The sequence below is a fragment of the Ochotona curzoniae genome, unplaced genomic scaffold (assembly GCF_017591425.1).
Source record: "Ochotona curzoniae isolate NIBS_2020 unplaced genomic scaffold, NIBS_Ocur_1.0 scaffold_4701, whole genome shotgun sequence".
NCBI classification, from domain to species: Eukaryota; Metazoa; Chordata; class Mammalia; order Lagomorpha; family Ochotonidae; genus Ochotona; species Ochotona curzoniae.
The window spans coordinates 76114184-76138832 of record NW_024467122.1 but is presented as its reverse complement, the minus strand read 5'-3'; the positions used below and the strand labels follow the sequence as shown (position 1 = coordinate 76138832).

The 24649-nt window shown below is 43.6% G+C and overlaps 2 protein-coding genes across 4 annotated transcripts in view; one reads left to right on the top strand and one right to left on the bottom strand.

Moving 5' to 3' along the window:
* Positions 1–24649, bottom strand: part of ZFAND6 (zinc finger AN1-type containing 6) — a 66735-nt gene that overhangs the window by 14528 nt on the left and 27558 nt on the right. For both annotated transcript variants that reach the window (XM_040969541.1, XM_040969540.1), the window contains exon 2: positions 261–431. In XM_040969541.1, coding sequence (XP_040825475.1) covers positions 261–414 — 154 coding nt within the window. In that variant the 5' untranslated portion in view covers positions 415–431. The remainder of the gene's footprint in view (positions 1–260; positions 432–24649) is intronic.
* Positions 20881–23670, top strand: LOC121149096 (ankyrin repeat domain-containing protein 13C-like). 2 transcript variants are annotated; one of them, XM_040969538.1, is made up of 2 exons: positions 20881–22501; positions 22844–23670. In XM_040969538.1, exons 1-2 carry the CDS (start codon positions 21077–21079, stop codon positions 23054–23056), a joined length of 1638 nt encoding a protein of 545 aa, XP_040825472.1. In that variant the 5' UTR covers positions 20881–21076; the 3' UTR covers positions 23057–23670. The 2 variants fall into 2 exon arrangements, with proteins under 2 accessions (XP_040825472.1, XP_040825473.1); XM_040969539.1 differs by having other exon boundaries at positions 20881–22523; positions 22851–23670.

Below are 24649 nucleotides of genomic sequence, written 5' to 3'. Positions count from 1 at the left end.
CTTACTGGAGGCAGGCCCCCATTTTAACAAAGTCTGAGCAGGGGTTCACACCACAGCAACCCAATGCAATGGATCTACCCAAAGTTCAACAAGCTGGGACCCAGGACCCTCTTACTCGTCAACATGGGATGCAAAGTGTGGCTGCTTTGAACGTGGTCATGTGAGCACAATGTGGGAACAGGAACTGTGTGTGCGGCATACAGTGGGCCCCAAGTGTATTTCAACTCTGAATACTGCTGTGCCTTAGCAAGATTACTTACCAGGTGGGCTTATTCTACCATTACTACTGTTCTGTCTTTGAAGATGCTCTTTGTAGCACACTGAACACATGCCATTTGTACGAGGGTTTCCATAAAATCCGCAGCCAGTGGAACAAAGCATAGGCACTTGGCTGTGATTTGTTTCTTGAGCCATGTTCCTCTGTTACACACCTGAAAGATGCATTGAATTAGGGAAGAACACAGACACAAGCCTCAATCACATATTATACAAATCTGCCTTTAAAGCCAAGATAAAAATTGACAACTACTCACTCCCACCCCCCTCAAACCACTTCATGTAGCAGTCCCAAGCCTAGGGTTATGAACAAAAGCACACCTCCTAGACTTGTACCTCCAACCTACTCCACACAACCAGGCCTGTTCCTGGGCTTGGCAGTAAAACCAAGTTCTAGAATGCTAAGGAAAGCCCTCAGGGCTCAGTCAGTGTGGACTCCTCTCATAAGGAGAAATATAAATTGCAGTTTTGCTGTATATTATTTAACTTCTAACCACTTATATTTTTGCTCAATATTAAACTTGTATAATTTATCTTGTTTAAAAAGCATTTACCAATATCTGGTGAAAATATAGAGAATTGGGCAGAATGTTAATGTAATGGGAAAGTAGTTCAATCTTGCCAGAAAGTAATTTAGAACCCACTTCAAGAATCCTGCAAAGGTAAGTATTATTCTAGAAGCAGTCACTTCTCTTGGACAGCCCTCTTCAACATAGTAACACAGCATAATCAAAAAATGAATAAGATGTAATAAATACGGGTTGACAAAATGAAAGTCACCCAACTGTAATCAGGGGAATGGATTTCTTTTCAAGCATCCTACACATTAATTGCAAAGCCACAAAGTCATTAAAAACGTTTTAAGAGTACATTTTGGTGAGGAGCTGCTGATAGTGAATGCACACACCATGAACTACACATACACTGTGCTGCCAACTAGGAAGCACTAACAGAACATCTATTAATCATTAAAAAGAGCAGCAAAGGACAGATCCAGGAATGGCAACGCCAACGGCAACTTTTCTCCCCTGATTTATATTTTCCTGAGTTTTCATAAATTCTCTTAAACAGGGCCCAGCATGGTAGCCTAGCAGCTAAAGTCTTCGCCTTAAACGTATTCGGATCCCATATGTGCACTGGTTCTAATACTGGCAGTCCCACTTCCCATCCAGCTCCCTGCTTGTGGCCTGGTAAAGCAGTTGAGGACAGCTCAAAGCCTTGGGACCCTGCACCCATGTGGGAGACCTGGAAGAGGCTCCTGGTTCCTGGCTTTGGATCAGCTCAGCTCTGGCTGTTGCAGCCACTTGGGGAATGAATCAGTGGGCAGAAGATCATCTTCTCTGTCTCTCCTCCTCTTTTTATATGTGACTTTGCAATAAAAATAAATCTTAAAAAAATTCTCTAAAATGAAGATAAAACTTGTCTAACTAGAGGTAAACTTTTTTTTTAGGTGCCTAGATTCATAAAACAAAAGTAAAATGAGCAGGACAGAGGGCTCAGTCCAGGGATGCCGGTGCGGGAGCACCGCAAGCTGCTTCTCCCATACAGCAACTCGCTCGCTGGCATGAACAACATGACAGAAGGCAGTAACAGGCTCTTTCTTATTAAAATACCCTCCTAAGTGAAGGTTACTCCCAAAAGGAAAAAGGGTGGATGTGCAATCGAGAAGAGTCCATGCCCAAAGACGGCACAAGGAGAAAAACGCTTTGCTGCTCAAATTCCCCTGAATTACTAAACTGGGATGGAAAGCATTTACTGCTTACTGTTAACAGATTTTTTTCTTTACCTTATTTTCTTGGAGAAAAGATTTTAAGGGGCCATTTTTGAAAATCCAGAAAGTTAGGGTGTTTGACGTACAAAACAAAGCCTTAGCACCTGTCTTTAAAGGGGTATACCCTAAAACTGTGGGTTTGGGTCCAAGCACCTTTCTTTCCCCAAAAGGCTTGTTTGCGCCCACACCCACAAAGGACAGGAGGACTAATGTTAAGCACACACGCACCCTCCACTCTAGGCTCAGAAGCTCTCTGTACTTCTCCCTGGAATGCTTGGTTTGGGAACCAGGTTACTGCTGCCCATGATAATGCCATGACCAGTGAGCGAAGGAGCCAGGATTTGAGCCAGGCAGTCTGGCTCCAGCACAGCACACTGTTACACCAATGATTCTCTGAGTGTGGTTCACAGGCTCCTTTGAAGCCCAAGCTGTTCTCAGGGTAACATTAATGAGTGCTCCCTCACTGAACACAAGCAGCGGTGGTGGGAAAGCAGCTGGTGCACTGCCAAGGAGCCAAAGTAGGGCAGCAGTACCACATTCCACCACCACGCTCTCCCAGCCCAAGTGCAGAGTTGCACTGAATCCTGCCCCAAACACACATCTCGTCAGCATTTTGTGAGACACTGGGAAGCACACACGAAGCATCTCAGTTACAGAAATATGACTTAAGACAAACTTGTGCACTTGTAGCCTATGGCAGTGTGGCTGTTCAGACTGAGGAACACAGTGGACATTTTCCTGAAAATGAACAGTGTATATCTGTCATTCAGACAACTAAGGACACAGCACTGTCATTCAAGTGAGGGGGAAAAAAGCTCAAGAATGATAAGCACTTTTGATGAGATCAATTCTATCAAGGAGGTATGCTTAGTCAGGGCTTAATGAACATTTCATCTTAACAAATCAAAATAATTCGTACCTTCCAAGTGACCAACGGAAGATGGTACAAAACTAGTCATGAACCAGAGACCTGTTAAGTAAAAGGGCAATGAACTTTAACATGGCAGGATAAACATTTTTAAATGGTTTCGAATCCCACACTGTAACTAAGAAACTACAGCAGGTTCAGTCATAGCCCTGTTTCACTGGCATTCCATAATCAAATGCCAGATTGAGTGCCTGCTGCTCTGCTTCTGATCCAGCTCCCAGTGCTGGTGCCTAGAAAGGCAGCGAAGGATGATAAGAATGCCTTGGCCTCTGTTACCATATGAGACTCAGATGGAGTTTCAGAATCCCAGTTTTGTCCTGGCCCACCCTTGGCCACTACAGCAATTTGGGGAATGGACCAGTAGATGGAAGACCTCTTTCTCTGTTACTCTGCTTTTTGAAATATATAAATAAATCCTAAAAAATGACAATATTTTTCAACATACATATTTTATAAAAACTAATAAACACACACACACACACTACCAATAGTCAAATTTAGGCATAAAATCTTTCGAGACTCCACTGCAATCAAATGTGTACTTTTAGCACAGGCAGTAACAGACATAGATTCTTTGGGAGAAAGATGCATCTCCAAACTCCTTTCCTGTTTACAAACAAAACACACATTTACCCATATTACCCTTCCTAAATGGATGCATAGCATTTATGCACGGAGTTAACATTTTACAGAAGTGGAGGCCAATTAGGAATAAAATGTCTGAACAGATTCTGACAGATTACAGAAAAACTTTGGTTACTCCACCAGTCTAATTAATGATTTTTTTTTTAAAAGACTTATTTTTACTATTTTTTCATTGGAAAGGCAGATATACAGAGAGGAGAGACAGAGAGGAAGATCTTCCATCCGATGATACACTCCCCAAGTGAGCGCAACGGTCGATGCTATGCCGATCCGAAGCCAGGAGCCTCTTCCGGGTCTCCCATGCGGGTGCAGGGTCCCAAAGCTTTGGGCCGTCCTCGACTGCTTTCCCAGGCCACAGGCAGGGAGCTGGAAGGGAAGCGGGGCTGCCGGGATTAGAACCGGCGCCCATATGGGATCCTGGGCGTGCAAGGCGAGGACTTAACCACTTGCGCCACCGCGCCGGGCCCAGTCTAATTAATGATTATCTAATCATGTTGTAAGACAGGAATTGGTGAACTTTCCCCACCAATACTGGCGAACCTTTCATTACACAGGAAGCAGCCACAAACAACCAGAATACTCGATTTCTATGAAAACTCAACAAACACAGTTCAAAGGCACAATGTAATCATCACACTTCTATAGCACAGTACTCACTTTGGAACAATGAGGTTATCAATGTTATTAAAAAGTAACACTAATAATTTCCCAAGCCAAGTTTCCATATGCAGCGAAAAAATTAGCAATGATTCCTTAATTCAAGATGTATAAAGAAAGATTTCACAGGCTACTTAAAAATAACCAACCAGATACAGCTTTGGGACATAAAACTTACCTTTATGTAATGATTAAAAAGACTAAAAACTATGAAAGGGTGATTCTGAGGCTCAGTTTATTACGAGCCAACAACTATTTTTATTGTTTATAACCCAATTTTCTTAAGCTTCCTCCCACAGTTGAAGGAGAGTGTATAATCTGGGAGTGGGAGAGGCCTGGGAGGGAAATAGTGGGCTTCTTCCTCTTGGGTTACCACTTTCACAGGAGGGCATAAAACCAGGAGAGCGGCTGGGGTGGAATGGGGTGTGGGACAGACTGGACTACTGCTACACATACTGGCAAACCAGGGTAGGGGGCGGGCCTGGTGGGGGTTATTGTGGGTCGCTCCAACTAGGCTGCAGCTCCCACTGGTTTATGTGAGGGCCGAGCATGTGCTGGGCTGAACCAGGCTGGATTGCAACACCCATTGGTTCCAGTGGAAGTCGGGAGTGAAAACAGAACCAACTCAGCAATTGCAACCACCAGCAGATCAGGCCATGATGGACTGTGCCAGGCCCTGTACTTGCTAGCACATACAAGAATCTGGTTTGAGAACACCTCAGACAAAGTTTCTTTGGGGATCTCCCCAATCAAAATGCTCGTCTCAGAACCCTAACCATGAAAAGAAAGAAGACAGAACAGGTCAACCAACCACCTCAGCTATATATTGGCAACGAAATACAGGGCAAAGAGACTCTATGATGGACTATGTCAATCAGTGGATTCTTCAAGGACCTCATAGTGCTTAGAGTGGCAAGATTGGCAGTGATTCATAACTGTTGAAATATGAAAACCACTTGAGCAAGAACCTCAGAGCATACCCAATATCCGGGACCTGGGGAGGGTAGGAAATTGGGTGGGCCTTCTCCCTTAATACCCCTCTTTAAACATGAAGGAAACAATATGGAAAAAATAAGTCTTACCCACTTTCCTGTAGCCCTTGAACCTTTTTACCCTAATTAACTTTGTTAAGGTTGTCAAAATATAATAAAAAAATGAGCATGAGTTCTTAATATTTTCATTTAAAGATTAATTTAAATTTTCATTCTTTTACTCAGTATTAAGATTTTTTTTTAATTTATTAATTTTTTTTAAAAAAAGGAGATTTACACAGAAAAGGAGAGGCAGAGAGAAAGATTTTTCATCTACTGGTTCGCTTCCCAAATGGCTGCAATGGTTGGAGCCAGACGCTTTCTCTAAGTGCAGGGCCCAAGATTTGGGCCAACCTCCACTGCTTTCCCAGGGCACAACCAGGGAGCTACATGGGAAGTAGAGCAGCCAGGACATGAACCAGGGACCCTAAGGGATGCTGGTGCTTACAAGTGGAGATTAGCCAACTGAGCCACTGTGCTAGCTCTCCCTGCCCCCATTCCCAATATTAAGTATCTTTAATAACCACTGACTCTATGTTTGAGAAAATTAGCTTTGTCTTTTTGACTTCCAAAGTTCTTATGTTCACAAAAATTCAATATTAAGTAATTTAAGACTGCAGAGGAAGCTCATTTAATGAATGAATGCAACACAGACGCTAATACAACTGCAAATTCAGCCTGGCTTCCTTGGCTTCATTTCCTGGAATTTCATCACTAAGTTTTCACTTGGAAATGTCATATGCTTTTATTTTCTTACTGTTACAGGCAGCATTTCATTAATTTAAACTAACATCTAATTGTCCCGGAGTCCTCCACCTAGATCAAATGCTCTGTATGACTCACCCACACCAGTCTACCTTCCCTGGAAAGTGAGCTGCATGAGGAGAGAACAGACTTGGCAGTGGTCTGAGTGCTAGCTTTGCCATTTAATTAGCTGCAAGAGCTGAATCTGCTCAGCTTCCCCAGGCTGGCTCCAACCATATTCAACAGCATGCAGGGAAAGCATCTAGTGCCTGGCACACAGCAGATGCCCAGCCACTGTTCTTTTTGAAAGCAGAGGCTCCCCTGTTCCGATCCACACCATGAGAGTTCCTGGAAACACACTTGCAGCTCCTTCCTCTGTAAACGTTACTCACTTCGGCTCTCTGCCTGTAACACATCCCAGACTCCAGCGCCACATCCTCAAAGGTCATCATGCTTTACTTACTGACCTCCCTGCCATCTTGATGGGCTCTTGCTCTTACTAGACCCCACACGTACACAATGCACTACCTAGCTAAACTCTTAAGTTTATTCTTCAAATTCACTTTATGTCTGACATGAATCCTACAAAATATTTTGTTGATTAAATATTTCCATTAAATGGGGTGGGGGGAGAAAGCATTGATGAAAACAGTTTCAAACTGCAGTATTCATAACTTATATACTGAAAGTTATTTAGCAAGAATGACTAGTGGTCTGAGGCAGGTTCAAAATACATATCCAATTTTCTCAAGTCATCGTTCTTTCTCCTGAAGGAAACAAGAAGGAAATTAATTTATAATGATGAATTAATCTAGACAAATTGTAAACAAACTTGGATTAAATCTGACACATAGCCATGTCTTGTGGGCCAGCACATCACTTTTTTTAAAAAATCACTTGTTTGGGGTGGGCGTTTGACATAGTAGTTAAATTACAGTTATCTGGGATTTCCACATGCCATATCGGAGTACTTGAGACATCTGAGTCCTATTTTCGTTTCTTACTGTAACTTCCAGGTAGCACCCACCCCAGGAGACCACAGGCAGCGGATGGGTCAAGTATCTGAGTCCCTGCCACCTGTCTGGCAGATCCACACTGAGTTCTGACTCTTGGGTCTGGCCTAGCCCTGGCTGAAAACTGGGGAATGAACTAACTCATGGTTAATACCTCTCTTTCAATTAAAGAAACCAACTAAGACTGCCCTTACCTTAACTTCGCCTTTTAAAGATCAATGGATAACTACTGCTCAGAAAGGGTAAATTCTCTTAGCAAATGCATAAAATACAGATCCCACAAGAAAGTACAGTGTGCTTTGTATGGGACCTCCTACTAGCCTCCCTGGTTGGTTTCCCAATAGCAGTCCCTCATAAGGGGAGCACATCCTCCCATCCAGGGACTTGAAATCAGCATTGCTAGGTGGCATGCAGCAATCTGCCAGGGCCAGCTGCCACAAGGGCACACAATACACACACATTCAGGGGCAGGGCCGCAACCTCTGCAGAGATAACAAGAAACCCGGAAAGTTAACAAAGCATCTCACAATTTACAACGCCTTGGGAAGAATGCTACTCACTCTGATAAAGTAGGGGCACTGACAAGGGTTCCTACCGCACTAAGGAGGCTCTGCGGTGCGTTCGGCGAAGCACCCCAGTTCCCTACACCAGGCTGTCTTTCCTGCTGTTGCTGGGGCTGAAAGACAAAAAGGCAGGGGTGTGGTGGACAGGACAAGAGCTTGAAGGACACCACACACACTTCCCCAGAAAATAACTAATCCATCATTTCCAAGGTTCTAGTCTGTGCCAATAAAAGAAACCCCAGAGGTAATCCTAGCTCACAGCAACCTGACTTCCTGTAAGGGAAGTCCTCATGGACGTTAAAGATAAATCTCACCAGGAGAGGCCCCTGGGTAGCTGTTGCTAGCTGAAGACAGGTCTAAGAAAAATTCTAAAAAATCTTACCTTCTGTGGCCCTCATCTACTATGTTCTGCCTGATAATGCTTAAACCAGGGGTTACAACTTGCCTAAGCGACCTATCACCAACCTGCTCGGTTTCACAGTTGCTGTAACAAACACTCAGCATCCTGGGCTGCCATGCCAGCTCTGACTACTCAACACAACATGAAAACAAAGCACCTTGTTGTGCTCAGCTAACGCTCTACCTCTGGCCACCACAACTGAGATCTCTCAGAATTTTCATATCATAAAATAAAATGTTACTCTTAATTTTTTTTGCATCAATTTTATTTTATTTTTTTCCCACATTTTATTATTATTGCTATCATTTTATGATACAGTTCCATATTCCCTTATCCCCTCCCCAATCCCCCCCCACCTAGTTCCTTTATATCATTAATAACATATAGTCATTCATACTCAATTACATGTCCATCACTGTGGGTATGGACAATGGCAGAGTCCAGAATCCTATTGTCAAGATAGTCAACAGTTTCACTGTAAGTCCATCCTTGTCTGGAAACAGAAATGCATACCACACTGCATCCTCACATCTGAATGTTAGTCTCCATTATATAACTACTGTACATTCCCTTAAATGAAAAGTCATGATACAAAATCAACAATAGAAAGAAAAATAGAAATTTACAATGCCATGAAGTTAAATGACATGTTACTAGATATGACAGTCTCCATTACACAACTACTATACATCCCCTTAAATGAAGAGCCACAAAACAAAATCAACTCGTAGATCATGCAGTGGCATCACTTTCTTCAAGAAGGTTCTTGATTTTCACTTCTTCAGCTACACGTTATACATTTAATAGCATGTTGTTTAACTTCTTGCTGTTAATTTCTTTTTTCTCCCGGAAGTTGATTTTGTTTTGTGGCTCTTCATTTAAAATGTTACTCTTAATTTTTTCCCCTTTTTATCTCCTGGCTTGAACAAAGACAGGCGATGAGCACATGTTTACCAACTGGGGAATTAAACCCTCCGGTGAGAGTCATCACCTCAGAGGAAGTGGGAATGTGGGCAGGCCCAGCTCTAGAATGGAGGCATCTGTGAGGTTCAAGTTCCTGGGAAGCCTCACACATTTTAGTTAAGTATATACCCACCACCCAGTGAGACAGTGAACTAGAAAGGTTCACTCAGGCTGACAGGTTCTGTCCACCTAGAGTGGATTTTCCTTCCTTACCCTTTCAGTTAACAGAAGCCCTGCAATCCCCCCAGCTGTGTAGGAAGAGCACCTCTCCGGCTTTGGGTGCGCCCTGACCCTTCCATCCTAGGGCTAGTATTGTCTTTGGGGCTGAGGGAGTAAGAAGGGAGCAGGCACCTGGGCAAGTGGCTCCAACTGACCAGTCTCCCCTGTGTTTTACTGGTGCTAGTGCGAAAGAAGCAGGGTTCATTTTTGTTTTTAGGTTAACAGCAGTGAAACCAACACAAGCTAATAACTTGCTAAGAACTTGCAAGAGAATTCAAGGTAGGCAAGGCTAACCATAACCAGCACTTCTTGTCTGCATCCACCTCCAAGAGTACCTGTTACCTGAGACCAATTCTGACTTGGGCTACTATTCAATCCAATCCAGAGACCTTAGGAATTTTAGAATCAAGTCCCGACCATGGCTTTCCTGATCTCACAGAGAGAGGACAAGGATGCAAATCAAATGGAAAAATACCCCCCATTAGTTCCAGCCAAAGATGTCCTACAGATAGGAAACCTACAAAAAGGCGAAGAAACCCATAACTTCCCCCAGGAAACCCTGCACATGCACCAAGTGACACAGATGGTTGTGGGGCCAGCACCGATACCCCAGGAATTCCCGCAGACCTGTTTGACCCCCACACAGGAATGACCATTCTGTTGATTTTGAACACCACAGAGATCAGCAGTCGTTCCTGTCCCTGAACTGGCACAAATGGAACGATGCAAGGTGTACACACTTTCCCTAACAATGCTGTGGTCTCATTTATCTCCACATGTGCTGGTTTCTACCTGGGCTCTCAATTCTGTTTTTTTTTTTTTTTTTTAAGATTTTTAATTAAAATAGTCTTTGACTCTCAATGGGAGTATTGAAATCAAGTACTAAGAATCAGACTTCATGAGTTAAGGTTTGTCTATCCGGCATCAGTTTGACTTCACCTCCAGAGTGGCTTCCTGGCTCACTGTGTTTCTGTATAGATTTTAGATTCAGTTCATTAATTTCTACTTAAGACCCACTTTCAGCTGGAACTGCCCTGAATCTATAGCCATACCTGAGCTGTATATCCTTCAGTTTATTTAGACCTTCCTCTGGTTCCCAGACCTGTTCCACAGTGTTTATTGAAGAGTCTCAGACATCTCTTAGCTATCCCTGGGCATTTGATTTGTTGAAATTTGTAAGTTGTACCTCAGTTTAAAATCTCATGCTTGCCAGCCTTCAAGGTGGCATCCAAGGATTCCTGCACCTGCTCTGCATTTCCCCTCCACACTGAACCCTATGAAGTGATGGCACACTAGACACCAGGTACCTCACTCTGAGGAAAGAAAAGCGGCTGGCGTGTGATAAAGAAAAGGTCCCTGGCCAACAGCTGTGAGTCAACCTGGAAGCAAATCCTCCAACTACGGCCAAGTGTTTGCATAACCACAGCCTAGGCTTCACCTAGGCTGCAACCTAATGAGCCCCTGAGTCAAAACCACATAGCTACACCGTTTCTGTATTCCGGTATGAAATGAGTGTTTGACTTCATAGAAACTTTAAAAAGCAATTTAAATGTAGACAGCGTGGCTTCCAGTCACTAGCTGCTGGCGCTCTTCGTCACACAGTCATTGACAGCTGAGTCCCTGACATGTCTGTCAGCAGCCAGCGACCCTGAACAGTGACTCCCAATCACATCTGCTTCCTCAAAATCCTCTTCTGGTTTCCCAACTCAGAGAACAGAAGCAAACTCCTTGCCTGATGCAGGCTTCCCTCCTGACCTGGTCTCCCTACTTAACCTCTCCTGCTCCTACATGGGTCACACAAACCCCCAGGGGTGCCAGGCTAGCATCCTGTCTCTGGACTCTGCTGTTCCTTCCAAACTTCCGACCAGGGTCCTTTTCCTCCTACAGAGCTCTGTGCAATGTCACCTTTTCAGGAAGATCTGCCAGTATTACCTTATTTTAAAAGTACCCCCATCATCTGTCTGAACAAGTTGTTTTAATTCACTTACACACACCTGCACTTACCATGATCTAGATTCTTCCTGTCTACTACATAAGGTCAGGGAGTGTGCCTGCGTTACTCACAGATGCTTGCCAAACAGAAGGCACTCGTATTTGTGGAATGCATGAATATGTCCCGCCACCTTGCCAGCACACTGCCACTCATAACCACGGATTTATCCCAAAGCAGAAAACTATGAAGCTCTCTTTAAAAAAAAAAAAAAAAAAAAGGCGAAATTCCTGTTCAAGGAGAAATTTGTGTCTCACCCAGGTCAATTACACAACGCATGCAGTCTGTAAATGGAATCAATGCTGAGCCTTATGTGCCAACTTTGGGCATCTTCTAGAAATCAAGCTACTGAATCATTCACTTATTCATCCAGTGTGTAGTTGAATACCTCTTTCTGTGCCTGGTATTGGTTCTAGAGCAGCAATTATTGACCAAAAATTTTATAAAACAGCCACGCCTATTATTTGCATATTGTGTATGAAACTGAGTGGTGGCAATGGTCCACAGAACTTAAAACAGCTACCGTTTGATGCTTTAGAGGAAAAATTTGATAACCTAATCCAGAGTGTTGAAAATATAACTGTGAGGGTCAGGCGGCATGGCCTAGTGGCTAAAGTCCTCGCCTTGAACGCGCCAGGATCCCATATGGGCGCCAGTTCTAATACCAGCAGCTCCACTTCCCATCCAGCTCCCTGCTTGTGGCCCGGGAAAGCAGTGGAAGACGGCCCAAAGCCTTAGGACCCTGCACCCATGTGGGAGACCTGGAGGAGGTTGCTGGTTCCTGGCTTCGGATCTGCATAGCACCAGCCCCAGCCGTTGAGCTCACTTGGGGAGTGAATCATCGGACGGAAGATCTTCCTCTCTGTTTCTCCTGCTCTCTGTATATCTGACTTTCTAATAAAAATAAAATAAATCTTAAAAATTTATATATATATACATATATATATATGTATATATAAAACTGTGGAAGACATCTAAGTGTGATTGTTGTATGTATGACCTGGTTTGTTGGAAGCTGGCTGTCCTTGCAGACTGGGATTTGCTCATTGTTGGTTCATATTTTGTGTTTATGTGGCTAATTTTGGAGTAATTTTGGAGTTCAACGTGTCATCTATACAGATAGGAAATTCAGACATTACAGTTTCTGTCCTTTGCACCTACGCTGATCCTTAGGAGCAGGGACCATCTGTCTTTTCGCAGTGTGTCTTTTGGAGTACCTGGCAGCCACTACACCACGAACAACCTTGGACAAGGAGCTGTTAAGAAGCAGCATAAAACTGGCTTTCAGCGCAGAGAGCACTGTTCTACCTTCTACCTGTGAAACCAGGTTTCATCACAATGAAGGACAGAGATGCATCACAGTGCTCCGGATAGCCAAGGCAGACTTTAATACTTCCAAGCAGGTATTAAGCAGGGCTGAGGCTGTGGTATGGTAGGGTAAGCAACTGCCTGCAGGGTCAGCATTCCATACAGATGCCAGTTTGAATCACAGGCGCTGCACTTTTGATGCAGCTCTCTGCTAATGTCTTGGACAGCACCACAGGATAGTCCAAATGCACTGATGTGGACATGGCAATACCTGGACGGATCTACAGGCTCCTGCCTTTGGCCTTGCCCAGCCCAGGTGGTTGCCTCTATTTTGGGACTGAACCAGTGGATAGAAGATTCCTTTTCTTTCTCTCTCTGCCTTTCAAATAGATAACACAAATCTTTAACAAAAACAAAACCCTACATTATAAATCAATTCTGTAAATTGCCTAAAAATCACTTTACCCAGAGCTCAGACAAAACATACCTAAGGGCTACCAAGATTCTTGAAGAATTGTTTCCTTTTCGTTCATGGAGTTAGAGCTGATGATCCAATCTTGTGTGTTCCAAATGGAACTGTGACCTCAATCAATGCTACATTTATCACACCATACATTTGCTAGTAATTCCAAGCAGCTACACTAGCACTGTCCACATGTGAACTGAGAACATGAAGGGGTTGGAGGTGCCTAATGCCTAATGCCTATAATAGACTGAAAAGGGGGCAGAGGGCAGAAGTCTAGTCTACTGTGATGGGGGTGTTTCTTAGGATAGCTTAACTGGATTATGGCCTGCTTAGTGAGCTCCAGACTCTTAATCCCAAGTCATAAAATCCATTACTTGAAGGATTTACACCACGCCACATAGCCTGCCTCCTCTCAAAGAAAACACCGAGGTTTAAAGATGACTGTTGTTCTCCAGTGCTGGTGGCTCCTTCAGCCTGAAACAGCCCCTCCACAGAACACCCTTACTGCATCTGCCTTACAAAGCAGAAAACCAGCGCACAGAGAAGTAATGTGTCTAGCCTTACACGGCTGTTCAAGGGGATGGGGGAACCCAAACCCAGGCGGCCTGACTCTATGGCTTGTGTACTTCTAACCACGTTACTGAACACTCCGTCAGAGTACTGAACCAAGGAGCAGCCCATGCTTCTGTGGAAAGGTGAGGGTAGCACAGCACAAAGGGGATAGGAAGCTGTTTGTGCGAGGCACACACGCTCCTAGCACATTCCGCACCCCAAAATGTTCATCAGCTTCTTAAGCACCCCTCACCATCAGCAGTGGGGAATGCCCAGTCCTTCCCGGGCAAGCACAGGAAGGAGTTGAAAGTCACGACGCATACAGAAGACTGATGTTGAAGCTGTTGATTTGGAATGGCCCATGAAGGGTGATATAAATACCCAACCTTGGCAGAGACACAGAACATCGAGGACAGAGAATCATCTCAGAGGTAAAAAAGGAGAAAAGGAAATTTGGAGACCAATTTGGTGCTATACAATTTTCTCCCAAGTTCTTTTACAAGCACAGATTATAAAAGCTTTTTTGCTTTTCTACTGTGTGTTCTTTGCACTAAATCATTTAACAAAGTTTCATTAGTATGTTCTAAAGGGTTCTTTCATCTGAAATTTCATTCTTGACACCGACTTAAAAAGGGCAGAATGTTGAAGCAAACAAAACGGCAACACCAAACAGCCCAGTTTCACCAGCAAAAGGCCAAAAGGCTGTGACCAGTCACACCTGGTCCTACAAGCTTTCAGCCTCCATCAGTGTGAGGTCTGTCATTGTTACAGGGCAGCAGGTAAGAGCCTTCTACCCAGAGCTACTAAAATGAGCCAGCCCCTTGAGACCCCACACTGTGGGTCAGCAGTGCTCATTGCTGATGCCAACCAGGAGAGCCACCCACTCCGGGCATCCCAGAGCGACAGCTAGCCACATGGCTTCTCCTGGTCTCCACACGTGCCCTAGAGGAGCATGCCCAAGCAGACCCACACTGAGTGTGCATCTCCACACACTTTCTATGTCTTCTCACTTGGGGCTGCCAAGGATAGTCAATTCTGAGTGTCCTTCAACCAGCAAACTTCTGACATGAAAGAGAAACTAAGTGAATCCAAGTACACAAGGAGGTAACATTCCTTCCAGTCCACCTCTCACCAAACAGCTCATGAAACCTTACAATCGCTTCTCTCATGCTCCTCATTTTGCTCAGTACAGCACATTATACTTTACTCATCCCATCTGCACAACCAGGCATTCTTCTAAGCAGGGGACATCCAATTAAGAGGCTCATTCCCGGACCCATTAAGAGAAAAAAGAAGTAGGAAAAAAAAAAAAAAAAAACCCTCAGCATGGATGCTTAAGATGGTAAGTTTTAGTAAGGGGGTGGAGGATGAGAGGCCAGTTATCCTCCGTAAGGATTTACACTGTCACAGTATTTTCTACAATAAAAACGGCAACTTTAAAGATTCCCCACTGCATTTTGGGAACAAGTGCTCCTTCTCCTTTATTTTGAAGTATATGCTCGCTCTGTTGAAATCTGAGTTATTTTTAAAAATACTAATTAAAAATATTCATTATAGCTTATTATTACATTATTTCCAGGGGAAATTTTCTATTTCAATATCAAATACCATATTCTTAAAATGCATCCCTTATGCCCATCTGGTCAAAATATGATTATTAATTTTGAAAGGCAAAGATTCACAGCAAAATAAACAAGCACCTAAAGAATTAATCTCTTGTCTCCTAATAATATCAGTAATGCAAATTCTAATGTTTACTGTGATTCCAAAAAAAAAGATGCAGTCACTGCCATTAGTTCTACGTGTTACAGTAAAAAATATTTTATAACTAAAAATCTCCACCCACTCCACCCTCAGTATCCTACCCACCAGGAAAAAAAAAGACCCTAAAAAAACACTTATCAGGTGACTGAAGTATCTCTTCAAGAATTTTGGAAGAGACAAAAGCAAGTTAGATAGCTATGCCCAGTTAACAGATTCGCAGGCTTACGTCTCTACTCACACAGTTGAGGTTGAAGAGCAAACAGCTGTCCTGTATCGTGAGACAGACATTAGCTTCCTGCCTCCCCTATCCTCACAAGCAGCTACTTAAAGTTTGAGTTTTATGCAAGAAAACATTTTAAAGCCTTCAGTGTTTTATTGCAGCAGACTTCAGTTTCATTCCTGTAACACATTTAACATGAAACACAGAGTTGAGACAGTTACAATTATGTATCACACTTTAATTATCTAAAATTTTAAGGAGTGCTTTCACTATCACAGCTATGTAAAGAAGGTGGAGATAAAGGCAATAAATGCAATGTTACCTCCTGGTACTTGACTCTCATGCACAACACACAGGCAAGACTTCAGCCTCTGGGCCTTCCTGCACTTGGCCACAGGCCAGGGGAGCAGGATCACCTTCATAATCACTGCTGCTCCAAGTAAGCAGAACTGGGTATCTTCGGACCTTCCTAGAGTTGAGCTAATTTACTTAGGACATGTGGTGGCTCAGTCAGTGTCTCTGGCACCAGGACAAGTGGAATAGGGCCTCCTGACGTCAGGTCCTGGGAAGCACATTTCACAGCATTTCCACCCAAACCACATTCCCTAATCACACACACGTAAGAAACTCAAACCCAGGGACATTCCACAAATAAATCACCTGTGGTTTTTTTTTTCAGAGAAAAAAGCCAAGGAAATGTTCATGATTAAAGATAAGTGACGAATGTGAAAATAAGTTTGGATTTAGTCTGAAAATAAATTACTAAAGAAGACTACTGCAAAAATCAGTGGAATCTGAATGTAAACTGTTCATTGGTAATTCTATACTATCAATGTTATATTTCCTTAATTTGAAACTGTAGTGTAGTTATACAATAGTTATCTTTGCTCTTAGACATTTTCTCCCGAAGCACTACACTGTAAAGGAATATGATGCTTACATGTAGCTTATTTTTAAATAGTTCAGAAAAATCATGTTAGGGCATGACAGCAAACTGGAGGAGAACATCAAAGAGTCAATCTGCTAAGTGGTATCAGACATTAGGTCATCATTATTACTGTGATTTTCTATAAACTGAATTACTTTAAAATAAAACTGGAAAAATTACTATTTCAATCTAAGGGATTTCAAGAGAACAGATTTACACACACACACACTTCAACCCAGTAGAATCTGCACTGACTTATAATTATCTATTCGATGATTCACAGGAAACAGCAACCTGTTTAAAACAAGCATGATACGTGCCAATCAACTGATCACAGTTGTGACTCATGAATCCAGGTCAGGGCAAAGCCCGCCCTCTCCCCAACCATGCTCTTCCCTTCTTTTCAACATTTCCAAAGAATGCAGACACAGTTTTCTAACAGAGGGATGTTTTTCTCCAACTACGAGCAAGCATCTCTGCCACTAACTCCTGTCTGCTTCTGTCAGGGAATGAAGCAGAACATAAGAAGCACTAACAGAGAAACCAGCAAAATTTCCACTTTCAAACAAGTCTGTAAAGGGCTGCGGCAACACACACCCTTCAGAGCACCGCACCTGGGACAGAAAAGCAACAGAATGGCCACACTGAGACGGACATGCACAGCCATAATGCCCATAAAAAACAAAGACCAGGAAGAAAGCAAAGAGAGAGGGCCAAACAGCAGAACAGGAGACTGGCTAGGAAACAACGTGTTCAAGGAGGAAATCCCTGTGCCCCCAGCTCTCCCTCCTCTGAAGTGGCTAGCTGTGAGCTCCAAGATGGTGGCAGCTGTACCAGCTCGGCCCTGGCTGTGTCTTAGGCAGATGCTTCTTTTTACACTTGGAGAGAGGCCTCGAACGGCGTCTATCAGGAAATTCTCACCCAAAAATGCACATTGGAAAGGAAATGAGGCAGAACAGTTCACAGTAACAGAGGGAGGCAAGAACTGGAGAGACTGGAGTCAAGGCTGGGAAAATATGACCTGGGAAGAAGAGTCATATTTAATCCTAATCTGGATATGACTTCATCAGGTACCACCAAGACCACCAACAGTGAGCTCTGTCATCAAGCTGTGGCAGCCTCTGCACGAGATTCACCTTGGAGATACCACAGCAGCAAACGCTGTTTTGTTTGAAGCAGGCTTGGAGTTGGCACTGTGGCACAGCAGATGAGGCGCAGTCTGTGACACCAGCCAGCATCACTGGACAACGACTGGTTCAAGACCCGGTGGCTCTGCTTCTCATCCAGCACCCTGTGAATGGGCTCAGCCTGGGTCCCTGCCACCTGCATGGGAGATCTGGACAGTACGGTCTGGTTCCAGGTTATGGCCAGCCCTGGCTGTTGCAGCCATCTGAGGACTAAATGAGTACACAGGTCACTGTTTCCCCCTCTTTATCATTCTGCTTTTTATTTCTATATCATTTCTGACCTTTTATCTTCATCCTAATCCCAGTTCCTGTCTTATTCCCGTTTTCTCTGGTAGAAGGTGCTCTAATTTCCCACTCTCAGGACTCTGCTTAGCTCTCCAACTTGCCCTCTGCTCTCAATTTAAAGTCCAGTCCTCTGAATGCTACAGGAAAGTCAGTTAAAAAGAAGCATCCCTGAACCACCCATATTGTGATTGAAAGGTAATTTACTTTTCAAAAATTAAGTTTATTCCATTTTAAACTTAAATTCTCAAGAAATACAGGCTGATACATTTATGTGTCAAAGAGTTTACGGAAAATGGAATTAAAAGTTAAGTTTTTGGTCTTATGCAAAACTTTTGAAATCTGTACACTGTATTGTGTTTTTCATCAAATGCCTTTTCCATGAACTGAAGATTCCTGATAAGCAGGAGCAGGTCAGATTGCAACACAGCCAGGACTCAGCCAGCCATTCAAAATCTAGCACATTCTCACTGTTCCGGGTTCTAGATAAGGAAAGCTAAGACAAAGGGTGGAGGCAGCCAGAAAGAGCAGAGTAAAGAGCAGGAGGGTCAGTGTTGTGGTGCAGCTGGTCAAGTCACTGGCTGCAATGCTGGCAGCCCCTAGGGGTCGTGTCTCAACTGTTTTACTTCCAATCCAGCTCCCTGCTACGGTCTGAGAAAAGCAGAATAGATTTGGCCACTCACATCTGAGACACCATTTGCATACCTGGCTTTGGCCTGGTCTAGCACTTGTGGCCAGCTCCCTCTCCGTAACCCGACTTTTAAATAATTAGATATTTATATTTAAAAAAAAAAAGGAATACAGAATAATAATAGCTGGTAACTCAGTTCTCTCCTTGAGCAATGATCTATCTCCTCTATGAATACTAAGAAATGACAGTCCTGTACACTCATCTAACAGCACCAGACAGCCACACAGGCACACAGTGGGACAGCACTGAGAAGAAAGTAACACTGCGGAGCAAAATACAGGTGACTCTCTAAATCACAGTGCTGCATTCAAAGAAAACACTACAAAGGACCACATGGTTCTGTAACGCCACTGACAGGACATGTCACAGAAATTCAACCAGAACAGATCCGGGCAGATCCAGAGACTACAGATGCGGAAACCTGGCAGGGAGAAGGGATAGTTACCTGGGAAGTGCAAGTTGCACAGCTATATGGACCCATGACCAAAACTGCACACGAAACCAGAACATTTTATATTATGTAGTTATTTTAAGAAAGCTAATTTCAAAACAAAACAGGATAGGATGAAGAAGTAGAACATCATTATTTGGTGGATAAATACTATGCTGCAAGTGGGAAAGTTTAGTGGTGAGGAAACTAAATATAAAAGTATCACCATTCCTCAGTACAGCACAAATTAACACACGAGTGCTAGCTGAAGCTACCCCATGTAATTCAGCCCACAACATTATTTCTTTTTAAAGATTTATTTATTTTCATTGGAAAAGCAGATTTGCAGAGAGGAGAGAGAAATACCTTCCACCTGCTATTTCACTTCCCAAATGGCCCCCAATGGATGGAGCTGAGGATGTCTGAAGCCAGGAGCCAGGAGCATGGAGCCTGGAGCCTCTTCTGGGTCACCCATACAGGTGCAGAGTCCCAAGGATTCGAGCCACTCTCTAAGTGGACTAGCTGGGAGCTGGATGGGAAGTGGAGCAGCTGGGACACAAACCAGTGCCCCTATGGGATCCTGGCAGATTGGAGGTGGAGGATTAGCAAGTTGAGCCATCAATGCTGGCCCCTACATTCTTTTGGTAAAACACTGATACAGGGAGAAGCAGACTGTGGCAGGGGCAGAGACAGACAGAAAGGTATCTTCCCTTCTGATTCACTCCTCAAATGCCCACAAGTGCTGTGCATAAAGGCCAGGCTAAGGCCTAGAGCCAGGAACTATCCATATCTCCTACATGGGTGGCAGGGATCTTAATTACTGCAGACATTTTGTGACCTCTCCAGAGTGAGCATGGCCAAGGCCAGGAGTCAAGTTGCAGGTTTTGTCCGAGTTGCTGAGCCAAGAGCCAGCTAGCTCCCTCATTACATTCTGACGCCACTTTATTTTAGGAGCCATCTGTCTCACTCACATTGTACAGTGTTTCTACTCCCTGGCACACTGCTGAAACAGGTACTCTAGGCAAACTTTTATCGCTTGTGCTTACACACATTATAAAAACAAACTCTAAAACTCTCTATCAACCACAGCAAATTTAATCACCCATGCAAAAATCTAATTACCTAGTCTTTTCCATCTTTGATTTTTTTTTTTTTGATCAATCAGGGGATGTGTTAATAGTATAGAACACACTAATCCAGTCTAAATTAACTCCTTTCCTAGCGCCAGGCCATTAAAGTCAGCAGTGGACTAATACGACAAGTCCTTGTTTGTTAAGATCTTCTAATTTGCACTGTATTCTAAGAATTTAATGGCACTCCGAGGTCATTTGCAGAGAATATATCAAAAACTTGTGCTGGTGAAATCAGAGAACTCCTTTTCTCATCACTAAAACACCCTTTATGCCTAACCTTCACTACTCCTAATGCCACAACACTAGCAATGTGACCAATTTCCAAGTCTGCCTGCATTAGGAAAAAAGTATACATTAAAGGAGGAGCCTATCCCCTCCAAGCTGTTTTCCACAGCAGACAGATCACTCTGACCACTGAGGTGCCTGTTGCCTGGCCCACGAAGGCTCTGAGAGGTTTAAGGTAGTCATCTAAAGATGAAACTTGACTTCTGTTTCTACACGTAGTTATAAATCAACAAAGCAAAGTGAGCCAGTGGGGGCAGTGGGGAAGTATGTAAGACCTAAAGTCAGGTGGGATGTGGAGTCTTAACCACATGGGGAGCCAAACACCTGCTCCCTCCAACTTGTTTAAACATATTTATCCTCTTAAAATTTTAAATCACGTATCCCTAGAAGTTTAAAAAAAAGGCTGAGCTCCAGCTCCAGCCGAGCGCGCGCGCGCGTCCCGCCGTCCCCGGGCGGGAGCCGGCCCCAGTCGGCGGGAGATGCGTGTGTCCCGGGCTCGGCCGCGCTCCGGGAGTTCATGCGGCGCTGGAGGCTCCTGGCCGGCGCACTAATCGCCTTTTGCCGCCGCAGAGCCAGCTCCGTCTCCCGCGGTGAGCCTCCCGGATCCCCTTGCTGTCTCTGGTGGCGGCGATGACCGGAGAGAAGATCCGCTCGCTGCGGAGGGACCACAAGCCCAGCAAAGAAGAGGGGGACCTGCTTGAGCCCGGGGATGAGGAAGCGACGGCTGCCCTCGGCGGCACTTTCACGGGAGGCAGGCTTGGCACGGGCGGCGGCAAGGGCAGCAAAGCCTGCCATAAGATTTTCAGTAACCATCACCACCGGTTGCAGCTGAAGGCAGCCCCGGCCTCTTGCAACCCCTCGGGCGCCCCGACTCTGCCTTCGCACAATTCCTCCGTGACTGCCACCTCCCCATCCCAGGCTCTTGTGGCCAGCACGAGCCCCATCGCTGTCGTCGCAGACGGAGGCGGTTGCCCCGCACACTATCCGGTGCACGAGTGCGTCTTCAAGGGGGATGTGAGGAGATTGTCCTCTCTCATCCGCACACATAATATCGGGCAGAAAGATAATCACGGAAATACTCCTTTACATCTTGCTGTGATGTTAGGAAATAAAGAATGTGCCCATTTACTTTTGGCTCACAATGCTCCGGTAAAGGTGAAAAATGCTCAGGGATGGAGCCCTCTGGCAGAAGCCATCAGCTATGGAGACAGACAGATGATTACAGCTCTTCTAAGAAAACTTAAGCAGCAGTCCAGGGAAAGTGTTGAAGAAAAACGACCTCGATTATTAAAAGCCCTGAAAGAGCTAGGTGACTTTTATCTAGAACTTCACTGGGATTTTCAAAGCTGGGTGCCTTTACTTTCCCGAATTCTGCCTTCTGATGCATGTAAAATATATAAACAAGGTATCAATATCAGGCTTGACACAACTCTCATAGACTTTACTGACATGAAGTGCCAACGAGGGGATTTAAGCTTCATTTTCAACGGGGATGCAGCACCCTCTGAATCTTTTGTAGTATTAGACAATGAACAAAAAGTGTATCAGCGAATACATCACGAGGAATCAGAAATGGAAACAGAAGAAGAGGTTGACATTTTAATGAGCAGTGACATTTACTCTGCAACTTTATCAACCAAATCAATTTCTTTCACACGTGCCCAAACTGGATGGCTTTTTCGGGAAGATAAAACAGAAAGAGTGGGAAAATTTTTGGCGGATTTTTATTTAGTGAATGGACTTGTGTTAGAATCAAGAAAAAGAAGAGAACATCTCAGTGAAGAAGATATTCTTCGAAATAAGGCCATCATGGAGAGTTTGAGTAAAGGTGGAAACATAATGGAACAGAATTTTGAGCCAGTTCGAAGACAATCCCTTACCCCACCTCCTCAGAACACTATTACATGGGAAGAATATATATCTGCTGAAAATGGAAAAGCTCCTCATCTGGGTAGAGAACTCGTGTGCAAGGAGAGTAAGAAGACATTTAAAGCCACGATAGCCATGAGCCAGGAATTCCCCTTAGGAATTGAATTATTATTGAATGTTTTAGAAGTAATAGCTCGGGCCCGGCGAGGTGGCGCAAGTGGTTAAAGGTCCTCGCCTTGCACCCCCGGGATCCCATATGGGCGCCGGTTCTAATCCCGGCGGCCCCGCTTCCCTTCCAGCTCCCTGCTTGTGGCCTGGGAAAGCAGTCGAGGACTGCCCAAAGCTTTGGGAACCTGCACCCGCGTGGGAGACCCGGAAGAGGCTCCTGGCTTCGGATCGGCATAGTATCGGCCCGTTGCGCTCACTTGGGGAGTGAAACATCGGACGGAAGATCTTCCTCTCTGTCTCTCCTCTCTGTATATCCGCCTTTCCAATGAAAAAATAATAATAAAAAAAAAAATAATAGAAGTAATAGCTCCCTTCAAGCACTTTAACAAGCTTAGAGAATTTGTTCAGATGAAGCTGCCACCAGGCTTTCCTGTAAAATTAGATATACCTGTGTTTCCCACGATCACAGCCACTGTGACTTTTCAGGAGTTTCGATATGATGAATTTGATGGCTCCATCTTTACTATACCTGATGACTACAAGGAAGACCCAAGCCATTTTCCTGATCTTTAACTCGCTGAAAAATGATACCACCTACCCAGGAAGAAAACTGCAGAGAAGCCACAAGTGAATCCAAACAGAAGGGACAAATGCTTTCACCGAAGAAAAGGGAATTCATTACACACTGGACTGCCACATCAGTGACATGATAGCGGACACGGGCCCCTCATAAGAATTCAGCAAGTTTTCTGATGTGCCATTTTTGGTCTTTTTGAAAATACAGTTATTATAAGCTTAATAGTTTGACACTGTAATGACCCCAAGACCTTCGTATGTAAAGCAGCTATGAGTGCTGTGATTTGTTTTTAAACATTTTTACACTTCCTTCTTGTTGAAATATATATGCATATAAATATATCTATATCTATACCTAAAACACTCCTGGACCATTAACATAAATTAATGTCTTAAGAGATATGAAGCCCTTTTAAACTTGTCATCTTATATTCAAGGTGACATTTATAAATATTCCTTCCAGCTTTGTTTTCATAAAATGTAAACTATGTAACATTATGTATAGTTCAGTAATTTGAATGTTTGTTCAATATAATGAACTAGAAGGAATGCAGATTTCTGTAGACGAATGAACCAAATGGCAACCATTAAACAATTGCATTTCTATGTTGCAATACATTTCAGAAGGAGCGTTCACTCTGCAGGGAATAAGGTACCTCCTTTAGCACCTGAGTGCAATTCATTGTGGTGCTATTTGTTTTTATCTGAATTCTTTCTTCAATGGAAAATGTTTGTTACTAATCTTTCTTTCATAGAACCTCTATTTTTTTCCTAAAAAAAAAAAAAAAAAAAGTTTAAAAAAAAAAGTCATTTCTCATTATAAACTTCAGATTATTTGAAATTATAATAGACAGTTTCTGTTGGTTAGACAGAAAAAGTGCAGGCAATACTAACTACAATAAGTAACACAAGGATCGGGTGCTTGCACTTTTTCACTATCTAGTGAGTATAACCAAGCTAAATACATGCATTTGTACTCAAGTTGGGGGGACAAAATGTTAAATAAAAACTTGGGGAGACAAGGGTTATGGTACACATAGGGGACTGCTGGGTGATGGTCCATTCTACGTACTGTGTTCTGAAGTGCAGGAAAGACACTGTGTTGTGCAAGAAAAAAATCAGAGACATCCAATGTCAATACTGAAGAATATATAAAATGCTTTTCTCATAAAAATGTGCAATAACAAGGAAAAAAGAAAGTACCCAAGAACACACACTCTATCATTTAGAACCCTGGTTATGACTGTGGCGACTGAAAGAATGACACATGATTAAGTACAGGCTAAGCCAAGTAACAATGTAGGAAAAAAGCTACCAATATATCCACAGCTATTTCCCCTACTGAAATCCAGAGCCACTGGACAAGTGAATATGTACTCACCAGCCCTTCTCCCACAGGGCTCACAGAGCAAATAAAGGTTTCTCAAACAAAATGGACAGTGCATGGAAATGCACTTCTCAGAAACTGCAATAGGTTAGCAAAGAAGCACCCTATAAATAATAACATCATCAACCACCAAGGAGAAGGCAGTTGGCATTTCCTGGGGAGACACACACAAGAAGGGACTACTCTTCCTGAAAATCCCACAA

What these genes read in the sequence shown, in the direction of transcription:
- LOC121149096 (XM_040969539.1), top strand. Translation starts at nt 21,077, where the DNA reads ATGACCGGAGAGAAGATCCGCTCGCTGCGGAGGGACCACAAGCCCAGC. An exon ending in AATAGCTCGGGCCCGGCGAG is followed by an intron (nt 22,524 to 22,850) that starts GTGGCGCAAGTG and finishes TAGAAGTAATAG; the next exon opens with CTCCCTTCAAGCACTTTAAC.